This window comes from Caretta caretta, chromosome 11 (genome assembly GCF_965140235.1).
Source record: "Caretta caretta isolate rCarCar2 chromosome 11, rCarCar1.hap1, whole genome shotgun sequence".
NCBI lineage: Eukaryota > Metazoa > Chordata > Testudines > Cheloniidae > Caretta > Caretta caretta.
In genome coordinates this window covers 60,345,103-60,361,784 of record NC_134216.1, presented here as the reverse complement: position 1 = coordinate 60,361,784, position 16,682 = coordinate 60,345,103, and the positions used below count along the sequence as shown (strand labels likewise).

At 44.3% G+C, this 16,682-nt stretch overlaps 1 protein-coding gene across 10 annotated transcripts in view; it reads right to left on the bottom strand.

The window, feature by feature from the left end:
- Window positions 1–16,682, bottom strand: part of KIAA2012 (KIAA2012 ortholog) — a 106,960-nt gene that overhangs the window by 13,343 nt on the left and 76,935 nt on the right. For 9 of the 10 annotated variants that reach the window (XM_048869097.2, XM_048869099.2, XM_075118081.1 and 6 more), the window contains 3 exons: window positions 6,649–6,742; window positions 4,089–4,263; window positions 2,932–3,070 (listed from right to left, as the gene is read on the bottom strand). In XM_048869097.2, coding sequence (XP_048725054.1) covers window positions 2,932–3,070; window positions 4,089–4,263; window positions 6,649–6,742 — 408 coding nt within the window. The remainder of the gene's footprint in view (window positions 1–2,931; window positions 3,071–4,088; window positions 4,264–6,648; window positions 6,743–16,682) is intronic. The other variant, XM_048869102.2, reaches the window with a different exon arrangement.

Genomic DNA, 16,682 nt, shown 5'->3' with positions numbered 1-16,682 from the left:
TAACCTGATCTCTAATCAAGTTGCAGAATGTTTTCCAGATGTCACCAATATTGCAGGTTTCAATGGTAGCCGTGTTAGTCTGTATCAGCAAAAAAAACCGAGGAGTCCTTGTGGCACCTTACAGACTAACAAATTTATTTGGGTATAAGCTTTTGTGGGCTAGAACCCACTTCATCAAATGTATGAAGTAAAAGATACAGGAGCAGGTATAAATACATGAAAGGATGTGGGTTGCTTTACCTAGTGTTAGGTCAGTCTAACGAGATAATTAACAGCAGGATACCAAGGGAGGAGAAATAACTTTTGAAGTGGTAAGAGAGTGGTCCATTACAGACAGTTGACAAGAAGGTGTGAGTAACAGTAGGGAGAAATTAGTATTGGGGAAATTAAGTTTAGGTTTTGTAATTCCCCAACCACTCCCAGTCTTTATTCAGGCCTAATCTGATGGTATCTAGTTTGCAAATTAATTCCAGTTCTGCAGTTTCATGTTGGAGTCTGTTTTTGAAGCTTTCTTGTTGAAGAATTGCCACTTTGAGGTCCGTTATTGAGTGACCAGAGAGATTGAAGTGTTCTCCTACTGATTTTTGAATGTTATGATTCCTGATGTCAGATTTGTGTCCATTTATTCTTTTGCGTAGAGACTGTCCAGTTTGGCCAATGTACATGGCAGAGGGGCATTGCTGGCACACAATGGCATATATCACATTGGTAGATGTGCAGGTGAACGAGCCCCGGATGGTGTGGCTGATGTGGTTAGGTCCTATGATGGTGTCACTTGAATAGATATGTGGACAGAGTTGGCACCGGGGTTTGTAGCAGGGTGTGGTCGCTGGGTTGGTGTTTTTTGTTGTGTGGTGTGTGGTTGCTGGTGAGTATTTGCCTCAGGTTAGGGGGCTGTCTATAAGTGAGGACTGGCCTGTCTCCCAAGGTCTGTGAGAGTGAGGGGTTGTCCTTCAGGATAGGTTGTAGATCCTTGGTGATGTGCTGGAGAGGTTTTAATTTGGGGCGGTAGATGATGGCTAGTGGCATTCTGTTACAAGACAGACCCAACAAAGAAAGTAATAGGTGACTTCTCGGTACTCTTCTGGCTCTGTGAATCTGTTTCTTCTTTTCACCAGGTGGGTATTGCAGTTTTAAGAACGCTTGATAGAGATTCTGTAGGTGTTTGTCTCTGTCTGAGGGGTTGAAGCAAATGCGGTTGTATTGCAGAGCTTGGCTGTAGACAATGGATCGTGTGATGTGGTCTGGATGAAAGCTGGAGGCATGTAGGTAAGTATAGCGGTCAGTAGGTTTCTGGTATAGGGTGGTGTTTATGTGACCATCGCTTATTAGCACTGTAGTGTCTAGGAAGTGGACCTCTTGTGTTATTTCTCCTCCCTTGGTATCCTGCTGTTAATTGATTTATCTCGTTAGACTGACCTAACACTAGGTAAAGCAACCCACATCCTTTCATGTATTTATACCTACTCCTGTATCTTTTACTTCATACATCTGATGAAGTGGGTTCTAGCCCATGAAAGCTTATGCCCAAATAAATTTGTTAGTCTATAAGCTGCCACAAGGACTCCTAGTTTTTTTTACCAATATTGCAGTTAGTTGTCTTTGTGCTTATCTACAATACAAGTACTTAAATCCATAGGCAAATCTATTCCATATTTTTATTATAGGGAGCTAGTGTTAGTTTATTGGGAGGCAGTGTAAATATTAGGTATGATACATAAACTTTTTTCTAAACACTCATTTTAGACATGAACATTTCCCTCTTGCACAGAATTTAGTGATTTTGAAAAGAAGAATTTGGTGCTCTTGGTTTTCTGATTTTGTCGTGTTTCCTGCTCAGCTTAGGTCAATTTAAAGAGCCAAAACATTATACCTTTTATTACTACAATGATGAAATTAAAAATAAGGAAGATAGCTCTGCCAATGTTTAAAGATTAATGTCAGAACAATTATCCAGAAATTCTTTATTAGATTTTTTTTGAGACAGCCAACTGTAATTTTCTATCTAATTATTATTCTTATATCAAACAACAATCTTAACTACATTAGTTGTATTTTTCTCTTCCGAAGGTGTTGCTTGAGGCCTTATCTCTCTAGACAAAAATTATTATGAAATGTTGATGTTAGCATTTGTTCACAACAAGAGAGAACGCACCTAAAAATATCAAAAGACAGTGTGATCTAATGGATGGAACATTGGACTGGGATCCAGTAGACCTGGGTTCTCTTCCTAGCTCTGCCACTGACCCACTATATAACCTTGGACAAGTCACTTCCTCTTTCTGTCCTGCCCCCACTCCTTTGTCTGTTTGCAGTGTAAGACCTTTAAGGCAGGAGGCTAATCTGTGTACACTGAATAGCAAAATGGGAATCTCCATCCCTAGGTGCTACTGAAATACAAATAAGCAATAATGTAGAAATAATATGAAAAAGGAAGAGCAGTTACTATAAATGTGCACCTCTCAGTATGCATGTTTCTTTTTTGCTACACTGCAATCACCCTTGGGGGAAAAACCTAGCTACAAACCATGTCTATTTGCAAAACTACATACAATTATTGCTTCTGGCAAAACAGAAGATATTTCCTTCTAGGTATGCATGGTTACAACACAGCTGTTTTCTGCTGCAGTGACAGCTCGCTTTAGCTGATTCAACGATAAATAGCAAGGGAATTAATCTTAATAAAAACTGATCACACATCTAAAAATAAGAACTAAATGCCAGAATCTCCCTTGGACCTTTTGAGCTAACAGAGCAGAGAGCAAAACAAAAGCACCATAAAAATATTATCTTTTCAGTGCTGCAGATCTTGGTTCTAATATTCTGCTCCTGGTGATATTTCTTCCAGATCTCTTATTTGTTTGTGTGTGCACATGTGTAAAAAAGTAGGATACTGGAGCTGAAACTTTTTCTTTACATGTGTGTTCTTACCTACAACAAATTCTTCTCTGCTGTGTCGTTTGTCTTTGTTACTGCTCTTTTTCTGTGCTTTGGATACTGGGTCCATCTTGGTCAATTCATTTCTCTGCTTTTTCATGGTTTTGTTCTTTGCAACTTCTGTGTCCTGGAACTAGAATTGACAGTAATAGTGTTTATCCGAAACATACTGATAAGTTATATTTATTTTGTTAAAAACAAGAATATACGTTTTTTTGTACCAAGCAGCCCACACTAGTTACCTCCAAACACTGTTCAGAATGAAATGATACAGAAGAGTATCTTTTTTTTCATAGGCACAGTGGAACTTCACCACACCTGTAGCAATAACATGTATTGTTTTTGGAGCATCCCACATTAAAGGCTTTCCTATGGTACCGCTTCTGAAAATCACACTTTGGAATCAGTCTAGAAATTGCCTTGGCACTTTGGAATTACCCATATTCTCAGGACCACTGACAAGTGACTTTCTGGCATATAGAGGGAAATAGCTTTCCTCTATAAGATGTTTCGTACCCAGGCTAGAATAAAAGCTTATGTTTATTACTCAGGTGTCAAAGTTGTACAACAAAATGGAGGGCAGCTTTATTCCTGATAGGTCACTCACTGTGCCCACAATCACCCATAATGTACCATCCATCATTCCCCTCCCTCTGTTCCCACTGCTCCACCTCACCCTGAATCAATCCACAGGTTTCTGGACCAAAAACAGGCAGCAGGGAAGGATGGGATTGTCCTTGGAAACATTGGTTTATAGCATTCCTCTTCTCTGTTGCTGGTGTGTCCACCAAGGCTGCTGGCAGCGCACCTGGGGGATTAGTGGTGGAGTACCAATTCTATCATGTCCACTTGGTGTCAGTCCTGTACAGTATTTATTATTTGGCCTTTGATAGCACTAGACTTATTCTGTGCTTTCCTAATTCTATCCTTTTGATATAGAACTGAGTCTGACTTGGTAACATGAACCAGAGGCTACTTCCTTATTGCACTGTGTTCTGTGTCTGAGGTAGGCTGGAAATGATGAAGTCAGTGCCCGTTTCGTTCTAATGTAAATAACCAGTATGAATAATATTAACTTTCTTCTCAAACCCCTTCCAGGAGGAGGACGCAATAGGCATTTTGCTACTGGAGATGTGTCCTGTGATACTTACAGCATTGATGCTGGCAGTAGTTTGCTTGCAGAGCTCCTTTAGCAGAGTGGTCTTTTCTCCCTCTGTCACATGCTGCTTTGCAGAATGACTCATGGCTACTCCAACATTCTCTTGTAGCATCACCCTGTGACTGGAAGGTCCCATGAGATAGTTACCAGATTCAGAGTCTTGACCCCTTTAAAATTAAAGCAACACAAATAACTAGACCAAGATTTTGGCAAACTCTTAGAGCTCCAGAGTCTCTCCTTATGAAGGAGTCGGGAAAGCTGATGCATTTTCTTTTTTCCCTTGCAAGCCCAGAAAGCCTTTGGAGTAACCTGTCAGTATCATATAGTGAACAACTTATATAATTGTAATGGCCCCAGCAGGTAGCTGCTTTTTCTCCTTGGAGGTCTCTTGTCTCCTCATTACTGAGGAAAGCAAGTAACATTCTCTTTTGTGCTGTAAAAAAGATCCAAAGACTGATTGGTGGGTGCCTTGGCCATTTAATAGCAAAATCATACATATTAAAATACTTTTCACTCCTGTAACACTTGTCATCTTAAGATCTAAACAATGTTACAAACTTCAATGTCCTGGCTCTTAGAAGTGCTTAGTACTCACAGCTTCCACTGAAGCTAATGGGAATTACAAGCGCTCAGGTGACAAAATCTCACACCACCTCTGTGAAGCAGGTATTGTACATATTTTTGAGTATGAAACCGTATTGTATTCAATGCATTTATCTGCCATGCAGGTAGGTAATGCTATGTACAAATTATTAAATAACTGATTATAATAAATTGAGGGACAGAGAAGGAGAATTTTGCTGAAAGTCTAACAGTGAGTCAGCAACCGAGTTGGGAATAGAATCCAAAAGGCGTGATCTCAATCCGTGCTCTAAATGAAACGCCTTCATTTAATGCAAGTTACTGCTCTTCTAGCAGTCAAAGCAATACCAGAGCTAAGGGACATAATACCGCATTATACTCAAAGAAATAAATAATGATAATTCCTTGCAGGGCGTGTAGCAGTTCTAGCTCAAGCTGAAACTTCCATATTACAAATCAGTTTAAAAAAGTGAGGGGCTGGGATTTATCTGATGATAAACTACAGTACTAACAGAAGAAAATGTTTAATGACAAGGACAAATTCTGCCTTGATGTACACCCAATGCAATCTCATTGAGGTCTGTTCCTTCAGCTAGACACTGTGACTTCTCTATACCTCTGTGTGTCTAAGATCTTATCTTTACCTTTTCCTTTTCCTTTTGGAGCAGATTCTCTAGTAGGTTCCAGGTGCTTTGCACCACTTCACTGATGCAAAGCAACCACAAATTTGGCTTAAATGGCTGGCTGCTGTGTGTCACCAGCTGCTTTGCATCACCAGAGCAGTGCAAAGCGGACAGAACATACTGAAGAATTTAGCTCAGTGTTATCCAGACTTCTTAGTAAATTTTCAGTAATGGACTTTCTGCGTAATCCACCACTGTTTGTTTTCCTTCTTACTTTGGGGTTTGTCTAGACAAGAGTCTGTGGTTCTGTTTTCACTCAAGTTAATTGATTGCTTCTAGGCAAAAGTGACTGGTCTGGAGAGGGGAAAGATGAGAGATGCAGAGACCAGAGAGGAAGAGGAGGCTACAGTAGTCCATTTCCCTGCCTGTAGTTTAATTTACAGTAGGAAACAATATTTTTGTCCAGAAAGATCTGTTATTCTCTGACTGTGCTGCTTAAGAGAGTTAGAGTGCCTCAAAGGCATATTTCCAAAGTGTGCTTATTATCAACAGATCAGTTTGCTCCTTGCTTTCTGGGACACAGAGTGCTTGATTTGAAGCTCTAGCACTGTGTGTGTGGGGAGGAGGGGCATTTATTTTAAATTCATGAAAGCAAGGGAGTTTGCACCAGTGTGATGTAACCTTGGATATCCATTAGTTTTACAGGTGTGTCACAGGGGCGAGGGGTAAGATAAGTAGGAGAGACATGTAATTCCATCTGAGGTTTTTCAAAAACTCTTATCACATTGGTATCAAAGTGCCTAAACACTACTACTATCTGGCTGTTTTGGGTTTCCTCTTGTGCCCAATACTGTACCATCTAAGCACTTCTGAGTTAAATTAGATCTTCACAGGGAAGTCCTTAGCAGACTTCACAGAGTCTCCTCCTCTTCTCCCAACCCTGGTTATGGGAGGGTCTTGCATCATGCTCCAGAGTCTAATCATCTTTAGGGAATGATGCAAGACCCATCCTCACAGTTCCTTCTACAGTCATATCCCCTCATCTGAGGAGAACTCTATTTCTGACTCTGTATAACAAGAGAGTGTGGGTGCACTCTATCCTTTCGGAATGCACTTCTCACTACCTAATATGCTTAAGGAAGTCATAATCAGAGAGAAATTCTACCCTGATGTTTCAGTGCTCACTAGAAAGTAATTTAATCAAGATTCAAAGCCCCTGGCTACAGATCAATTTCAGCTTCCTGCATTTCTATTCTCCAATAAAAATGAAATGTAATTGAAAACCAAGGTAGGATGCAAAAAAGGAAACTTTTTTTAATTAAAAGAAAAAAAGCACCTACTACTCACATTTCTTCAGTAGGGCTCACTGTATGGCCCCCATAGGATCCCAGGTGTGAATTACTATAGGATCCAGGTGCTCCATCCATTTGCTTATCTGGATCTGTAAAAGTAAAAACATTATTCTTATTCTCCAAGTCAGGGTTATAACTGGTGAAACTACTCAGTATCATTGCTATACGTGTATCTGTGCTTTTGTTTTAAAGCCATGCTTAACATAGTTTAAAGTGAATAGCATTGGTGGCAGGTGACCATTCCCTGTGGACAAGCGTCCAAAGACAAGATGTGGGAGAAATAATTTTTTTCAGATTTAGAATCCACTTAAATATCCTTCAATCTAGATTTAGAATAGAGCTTGAACAGAATTCAGTTTTGGAGGCTGAGGTCCCATTTCATTCAAGGTCGCTGCCTGTTTTCTCAGATCTTATTCCCTGTCCATTCTAGAAACAGGCCAAGAATGTAGTTCAGATGAAAACCATTATTGTGTAAATTACAGATTCCATTTAATTAGAAAGTGAGGGTTACATTTTGCTCTTGTTCACAGACAGCAGTATAAATCGAAAGTAACTCCACTGACTTTGGTGAGGTGCTGTGGGATTTTGTCTTGGCCAGAAGCAAAATTCATATCAAAATTTTGAATTCCCCCAAAGTTGGGGTAGGGAGAGGGCGGTTTGGATATGAGGGTTTTGGATCCATCTCTAGATTTTATTAAACATTTTTGAGTCTTGAAACTCCAAAAAGTTTCATGAAATCTAGAGGCCAGTAATCTGGGATCAGCCCCAATCTTTGAGGTGGGTATTGTTTTCAAAAATAGATATGAATTTTGCGGCTGACCCTTGTTGCTCTCTAACAGGCTGAACCCAAAGCGCTGGACCACATTGTGAATTCTGAGGCCACTTCTAATGAAGTCCAGAATGTTTATAAAATAAACATGAAAAGACTTCACAGCACTAGGATCTTCTGCTGCTGCCAAAAACTACCACTTCTTTTGGCAGGTTTGATGGTATCTCAGCAGAAAGCCCAAGGACTGAATGGGACATAGAAATTAAAGTAATCTCTTGTGCCTAAAGGTGGGCCTTCCACGTTGGGGTTGAGGCCCATAAACAGGATAGTGTTGGGAAACATTCACTGCAGGAGGGCTCTCTGAATCTGCAGAGGAGGGTGTAAGATTTACTCCTAAAGGAATAAGCTGTCATGTCAGACCACTACTTTTCTCTGTAGAGTTGGCCTGTGGTACAGGATGTTAAGGCACCAGTAGAGAGAGCCCTTGTTCCAAGCATGCATAAAACGTCAGACAGTGTTGACTGCTTTCAGTGATTTACATCATTCCAAGAGGCTGTGTTATTGCAAAAACTCACTTGTTTTAAAATTAAATAAATTCTTCTATGGAGGGACCCTTCCCTGGTACTTTGTCCAGATATTTCTGTACAAAGTCACATGAGGAGCCAAGGAAGCTGGTAAGGATTCCGATGAAGTGAGCTGTAGCTCACGAAAGCTTATGCGCTCATAAATTTGTTAGTCGCTAAGGTGCCACAAGTCCTCCTTTTCTTTTTACAGATACAAACTAACACAGCTGCTACTCTGAAACCTGTCGGTATGGTTTCTGTAGCTCTGTGCCTTTGCTTTTCTACACTTGTTTTTGCAACATGTGGCCTTTAAGTAACGTATCTTTTTTTACATAGACAGCATCTGGGAGGGTGGACAGTCTCAAAATAGTCCAGTGGGCCAATCTCACATGTCACAAATGATGGTATAAATGCTATATGGGGTATAAAAAGGTTGTAAATGGCTAAGTTGCTAAAACTTTTATCAACCTGACATTGAGTAAGAGTGTGACTTGTGTAACTTGCATAAAATCTGTGGGAAGCAAATTCAGCCTTAGTGTCAGTAGGTGCAGTGCCCACTGAACTTAACCCACTTGTGCCAAGCTCATGTGTCCCCAGGAGTGCTGGGGATGGTGCCGTTGAGTCTAAACTAAAGTAGAAAATCTGGCCTGGTTTCATTTATACCTTCCTGTTACTCCTCCCTCTTCAACTGTTTCAGCATGTAAGTTACACTCATTTTGCACACCCAACCCACTAAATGCCAAATGGGAGCAAGTTATGTTTTGGCATTTACATGAGTCTTATGATCAGTTTACACTCCAAGTGTCATTTACAGGAGTGACAGAAAGAATGGAGTTTGTGGCACAGAATCTTGCATGGGAGTTGCACTGCTTACTTTACGCTGCATTTGGCTAAATTTGCCCTTGAGTCTGCTGAAGATGAAAGTGTGAAGTTCCCAGCTCTCCTGTACCTTGTGCCCATCTCTAGGACTATGAAAACTGTGATGGTTTCATTTTGCTGGGGTCTGGGGTGTCATTTCTCTGATTTCGTTTTGTGAGCTTGAATGAACTAAAAATCCCAAACCAGAACTCAGCCAAACCTGAGTCTCCTCTCACTTTACATTGAAAACTTCCAAACCATGAATGTCACATGACCAGTACTGGGTTTACAATGGCGCCATGGAGCCGGGCCCCTGTTCAGAAGGGGCCCTAGCCTGCTCCACTTGCACTGCATCCATAGACCCCACCTGCCCACTGGCTCCCCCACCGCCCATCACTTGCTCCTCTCTGCTGTGCCGCCGGCCTGCTGAGGGCTCCTCCCTGCCCCCTGGCTGGACCCTAGTGCACCTCTGGCTGCGGGCTGTCTCTGCTTCCCACTATCTGTGGGGCCCTGCCTGTCTCCCCGGAGCTGAACTGTCTGGGACTGGTGCAGAAGCTTGGCCAGTCTTGGCCAGTTGTGGGGTGGGGGATAGTGTGGGGGCTTGCCTGGGGCCCTCCAGTCCTGAGGTAGCTCGGCCAGGGTAGGCCCTGGCCTGGCTGATCGCACCACTCCTGAGGGACTGGAGCAATTCTCCACCCCGGGACCAGCCCTGGCTGCTCTGCTGGCTCAGCCCTGCAGACAGTCACCTTTCAGCAGGGCCAGTGAGTATGGCCAGGAGGCAGGGCGTGGGGGAGTGGATCTCTGGGCGGGGGGAGGGGTTGCTGGGCTGTGAGGGGACTGGGAAGATCTCTGTGTGTTGGGGCACTAGGGAGTGGGGGTTCTATGTGGGGTGCTGGGCAGTTGTGGTGGGGCTGTGGGCAGGGGGGCGCTGGGCAGAGGTGGTGTTGTGCAGGTCACTGTGCATTGGGGGGGAGGTCAGAGGGAGTGCTGGGTATAGCTGGTCCTTGAGGTCTCTGGCCATAGGGAGTTGAGGGAGTGTGGCAGAGGTGCCTACTTCCTGATTTCCCCAGGGGTGCTTGATCCCCCACTCTCCCCCAGGCCCCACCCCCATTCCACCCTTTCCCTAAAGACTCCACCCCCACCTCTTCCTGCCCCGTTCCACACCCTCCCCCGAGTACCCCCCGCCCTCACTCTTCCTGCCCCTGCTCCTCCCCACCCAGCACCTCCTGCCCACAGCTGATCAGCAGCATGGGGGAGGCTCTGGGGCAGAGTGGGAGGAGCTGAATGGCGGGGCTGCTGGTGGGTGCTCAGCACACACTATTTTTAGTACCCATGGAGTCAGAACCTATGGGGTATTGGGTGAGGGGGCTGTGTGGTGTGGCCTGGGCCTGTCTCCAAGGGGAAGGGGCATGCTGGTAGCACAGGGTCGGGCAGGCCACTGTGCGTCTGGCAACTGCTGGTCTGTAAATAGTGCCCTTGCACTGGGCTGTGCAGAGCAGGGCTGCCCCTGCCATGCCATGCCCCATTGCCCCTGGCTGGCCCCTTGCTCTGGGGACTGACTTCCCCATGCCATGCTCCATTGCCTCCATGGGGGCCCATAAATATGTTTGGGGCCGGGCCCACAAAAGGTTAATCTGGCCCTGCACATGACTGACACAAAATCATCAACTGGGCCCGGTTCTGTCTCACCTTAGCTAACCTTTCAGTTAGCTTGGTGATGAAATGTGAAACCAAATAAGATTTGCACAGGTTTAGATTTCATCATACGCATTTCACACAGCTTGTTTCCTGCCCTCGAGAGGTCAACTCCCATTGTCTTTCTGCCTGCAAGGAAAGGCAACAGCTGCACAGCTCCCTCATGTTGGCTGATGTATTGATTTAGGATTGGTCTACACAGCAAAAACTGCATAGGATAGCCTACCCAAGCTGGCTTGAATCGAGATAGCGCAGGTAATACAAGGCCAGCACGGACTCTGGCTACATACTTGGCTCACCCAGTCCATGCTGTGCTGTCTGCACACTGCTATTGTGACCTGCGTTGCGCTAGCTGGATTCAAGCTAACTTAGGTAGGCTAGCCTGTGCATGGCTTTTGCTGTTTAGACATGCCCTTAGTCACAGGTGAGGAGTGAGCCGCATAGCACCCCATCTGTATGTGATACTTGTGTAATACCCAGCAAAACCTAGGGACAGCCCTGAGGAGACGTGATGCCAGCATGAAAAGCACATCTTTACTGACAACACTCACATCTTTCACTATCAAAGTTTCAAACAAAAAATCCAGGTAAAGAGTGAGAGGGAAACAGAGTGAGAGAAATCCACCCTGCCAAACACCATCCTGCTTATCAAATAAATAACTAAGTGCTGATTTTAGAAGATGCAAGTGAGGCAACTGGGAGTAGAAGGAAAGCCTGAACCACTTGATTTACGAGGTGGGAGGAGTTCAGAAGAGAAGAATGTCACATGTCTATTGGCACTAACTCATCCAGAGCACTTCTGCTTTTTCCCCAAAAAAGTCCCAGAACATTAAAAAGACCAAGAAGTCCCAGAACGTTAAAAAGACCAAGTCTCTCAATAATGTTCAGTACTTTGCATTTCTATAAGACCATCCTTCAGAGGATCTCAAAACACTTTACAAACTTTAAGAAATTCTCACATCACCTCTGTGCAGTAGGCAGGCATCCCCATTTGATAGTTTGAGACACAGAGGGGTTAAGTGATTTAATATAAATTACTGCAAATTAGTTACAGAGCCACATGAATAAAACCAAGAAGTCCTGATACTCCACTCCCCTGCTGTAACCTCTAGAGTGCTACATGGCTCTTGCCTTAGCTGCTGCTTCTCCCCACTTTGCCCGTTCTGTTTCTCTCCCTTACCAAACAATACAATTTTTTTAAATGGCCCGTGATAGCTTTATTTAAAACGAGAACCTACTTAACTTGTAATTGATATTTAAGGCCAGTTGGCATTCTCCTCCCAAACTAACCTTGCTGGTAATGTTGTCTTGGTAGCTTCCACCGCTGGGTCTGTGCTGCCTGATCTGCACACTTCACTCTCTGCAGCACACGTGTGGTGTGCAGATCACATGCAGTTCTGTGGGGCAATCCTGGGGATGGTATTTGAGGAGTGCTGGGGGTGCTGACAATGCTAAGGCTATATTAAAGGTAGTGGGGAGTACGCTGTAGTTGCATCTACACTGAACCTTTCTGGGGAAGTCTCCCACCATTGCAATTCAGTGACAGTAACAGCAAGAGCGCTAGTGTAGAGAAGAGACCAGCATCCTTAATACTTGGTCATCTGGCCCTGCTTAGAGCAGTGGTTCTAAACCCTTTTTTTTTTTTTTTTACCCAGAGACCCCTAAACAAAAATAGACAAACCTGTGGACTCCCAACTAGAGGTGACCCATGTGGGGGGCGGCACAGGCAGGGTCATGTGACCCCCAGATTTCTGTCTTCCATTTGGCCCTGCTCCATGAAATGCTGATGTAGCAGGGCAGAGCAGTGGTGTGTCTCCATGGCTAGCTGCTGCCTGCTCATGGAATCAATGGCTATGAGGCAACCCCTTCTGATGACGGGGAGGTCTCTCTTCTGCAGTGACGCTGCCATTTTTGGTTCCCCCGAACGCAGACAGGTTGCGTGTCCTGCTGAGGTGAGTCAGAGGATGGAGGTGTCACTCCCTCTCCCTGCCCCACCGCCAGGGGCTGAAGACCGAGCCCGAGCCCTGCCACCCTGGGCTGAAGCCCAGTCCTTGCGGACTCCCTGAAACCTGCTTGTGGCCCCCGAGAACCAGTGGCTTAGAGCATTCTGGTAAAAACTTGGCAGCCAGTCTACGCTAGTGCTTTTGCTGTTGCTAACTATGGTGGACTAGCACAAATGGTATTATGATGGGAACTTCCCCCAAGGTAAGACAGTGGGTCGCAGTGAACCAGGCAAAAATATAGGGATATTTGGAAAAAAAAAACCAACAGAAACCCCCAATGACACACCTTCATTTAATCATAGGAAGCTTGTGACATACTACAGTACCTAAGACCTGAGATATATCCACATCTTCTCCCCTCTTCCCCTCCCCTCTCAGTGGCCTTTGAAAATTACTTCACCTAGACTCTCCTGTATGACCATATTGATTTGAGATTTAAAACCTCCAGCAAATTCAGCTTCTTGTCTTTGCATCTGCGCTGCAGGAAGCACCACTATGCAGTAAAAGATCTAGGGATTTTTGGTGGCTTGTTGTCTGGAGGAGAAAAGAAACTAACCTAAAAAATGAGTTCTTTGGATACAGCTCTAGCAGGAGCCTTCAGAAGTGGGATTGTATAGCCGTTATGGGCTTACTAACAAGAAATTCCATGTGTGTGGAGTTCAGAAGGCGAAATCAACTAAGAGATAAAACTCATGCTGTGTGAAAAGGTGTGCTTTAAGAACTTCCCTGGTGTGAGTAATGGATAGCTGGGGGAGCTAAGAGGTTTAGCTAACAAATGCTGGAGAATCACAGATAAGAGAATGAAACTCCCCTGCTTATGCACTGCCCTGTTTTCTTTAATGTTATAGACAGCAGGAGAGAAGTGAGATTACTCAGTTGTAGTGGTTATAGTCTGATTTTCTTTCCTGTATTTTACAGATACAAGACTTCTGTACATATATCAGTCAATTCACTTCTCCTCCTCCTAAACCTGTTCACTTTTCCCCAAGAGTATTCTATATCCCTGATAGAGTCCTAAGGATCTTCTCCATTTCCCTCTGCTTTTATTCCACTCAGACTTCAGACCCAATAATGCGGTCACTATCTTTCTGGCTTTGAAGGACTGGGCAAGACACCCACAGGATACTATCTGGTTGGAGGAATTGCTATAAAGTAACACATCAAGCATCCGTTCCCTCCAGGTGTTGAACTCACTACCCTTTGTAGTGCTCCTAGCCTTTTCTGGCTTAGGGCCTGAAGGAATGGAACAGTGAATGGAGCTTCCCCCATGTCTTTGGTTGCAATGTGACCTACTAAGTACAAGATGATGTCCTGTAACTTTCCAGCACAGGTGGCCCCACAGTCAATGGGAGCTGCAGCTGCGGAGCACCTGTGAAAGCAGGACACTTATGTGCCTAAATATAGATTTAGGGGCCCAATTTGAGGCTTTCAGATATGAAAATTTGACTTAAGTTACTTGGGGCCAGCTCATGGGTTTTAGCTACTAGCCTGATTGTAGGGCTGAGAAAGAATCATACCACAGTGCAGGTCACTGGGAGAAATTTCTCTGACGGCCAAAATTCTTCCAAAGGCTCAGGGGAAAGCAGGTGCTCTACTGAAGTGTTACGGTGGCACTACTGTTATGTCTACACTGGAATAAAAGACCCCCAGCATGGTTGTGGCTGGCCTGGGTCAGCTGAATCAGGCTTTCAGAGCTAGGCTGCAGGACTAAAAATTACTGTGTAGACATTTGGGACCCTTGTGGAGTCTCAGAGCTCGGGCCGAAGCCTGAACATCTACACAGCAATTTTACAGCCCCGCAGCCTGAGTCCAGCGAGCCCGAGTCAGCTGACCCTGGCCAGCCACAGGTGTTTAATTGCAGTGTAGACATACCTTTAGTGCTGCCCACGGTACCAGCTCGGCTCTGCTTGACAATGCAAAGGAGAAATAAGGCCCTGGCTCTGGTTACATCCTACCACTTTTGGGGAGGCTACAGTCACCAGTGACACCAGTCTCATGCAATCCCTGCACTCTGCATCCTGATTGCGGCTGGCCCTTGTATTTGTGGGACTGCTCCTTGTGGCCTCTCATTCCCTTGTACCCATGCAGAGCCAGCTGGCACTTTAAGTGAATGAGACTGAGTCAGGTTATTAATCTTTTGCCTGATTATCATTAACCTATCAAGCCTCTGATATCTTTTTCCCCCTGCCCTGATTCTCTACTGGCTGGTGTAGTCATTGAAACCTGTGCCAAGTGTGTGTAAAGCACTACCATATTAGAAGCGTAGCTCTTTACATTCCCTTTGCACATGATTAAAGGGCTCCACAAGCTGGAGGCCAGTGAAAAATGAGGCCCAGATTTCTTTGCCACACTTCCCACTGATGAACTGTGAACAAATGACAAGTCATAAGTGCCTCCCAGCAAGGAGTATCTATAATGCCTCTACTCTGTGCCTAGAGATAGGTTCCATACTACAATCCTGGATCTGTTCCAGAGAAAAGTAATGGTGCCTGACAGTTCCTTGGTTTTCATGACTGGGAGACACTGAAAGGGTGGTGAGGAAGGAATTTTCCAGATTTCAGTTCACTCCTGCTATGTGCTCGTCTAAAAGCACTTGGCAATCTAACAACCCCCCTGCCCTCCCATAGTGAACTTGAATGACAACTAGTAGAAGCACAGACAGCTTCAGTCAGATTTGCCCATATAATGTTTGCCACATTCTCCAGTTCCTTTCTCCAGCCAACCATTGTCACCTCATTCTTATCCAGACTGAGCTTTCACAAACTTGTTCCCATGCAAGACCTGATCTCTACCAGACACAGACACTTGAAGCACCCTCTGTGTTGGATGAAATGGCGATATAAAGCTGTCTGTGATGAAGTGGGAATTTTCTGTAATATTTTTATGGTGCCTGTGTATGCCTCAGTTTCCCCCTGTACTCTGCATTGCTACCCAGAGGGTACAAAAGGGTCAAATCTGCTCTTGGGGCAGAGCAAGCGTTATGAAGTGTTGTGTCGTAACTGTCTGGGGTGAATGAATGGGTCAGGTTATTAAAGGACTGACTGAAACTGACCATATCAGTGGAGGATCCAGAAAAGAAAATGGGAACTCCAAGAACTGAACAATGAACACCTAACAATGGGAAACGCCAGCAGATGGAGCATGTGAACTCAGTGTGCCTCTGCAACAAGACAGTGGAACAAGATAGTTAAGTCCCAGGCAGACTGCGAAGAGCTACAAAAGGATCTCTCAAAACTGGGTGACTAGGCAACAAAATGGCAGATGAAATTTAATGTTGATAAATGCAAAGTAATGCACATTGGAAAACATAATCCCAACTATACATATAAAATGATGGGGTCTAAATTAGCTGTTACCACTCATGAAAGAGATCTTGGAGTCATTGTGGATAGTTCTCCAAAAACATCTACTCAGTGTGCAGCAGCAGTCAAAGCGAACAGAATATTGGGAAACATCAAGAAAGGGATAGATAATAAGACAGAAAATATCATATTGCCTCTGTATAAATCCATGGTACACCCACACCTTAAATACTGCCACCCACACCTTAAATACTGCGTGCAGAAGTGGTCCCATCTCAAAAAAGATATATTGGAGTTAGAAAAGGTTCAGAAAAGGGCAACAAAAATTATCAGGGGTATGGAACGGCTTCCATATGAGGAGAGATTAATAAGTCTGGGACTTTTCAGCTTGGAAAAGAGGTGCTTAAGGGGGGATATGATAGAGGTCTATAAAATCATGAGTGGTATAGAGAAAGTAAATAAGGAAGTGTTATTTACTCCTTCTCATACTACAAGAACAAGGGGCCACCAAATGAAATGAATAGGTAGGAGGTTTAAAACGAACACAAGAAAGTATTTTTTCACACAACACACTGTCAACCTCTGGAACTCCTTGCCAGAGGGTGTTATGAAGGCCAATACTGTAACGGCATTCAAAAGGGACCTAGATAGGTTCATGGAAGATAGGTCCATCAATGGCTATTAGTCAGGATGGGAAGGGATGGTGTCCCTAGCCTCTGTTTGCTAGAAGCTGGGATTGGGTGACAGGGCATGGATCACTTGATGATAACCTGTCTGTTCATTCCCTCTCAGGCACCTGCCATTGGCCACTGTCAAAGGAGAGGATACTGGGCTGGATG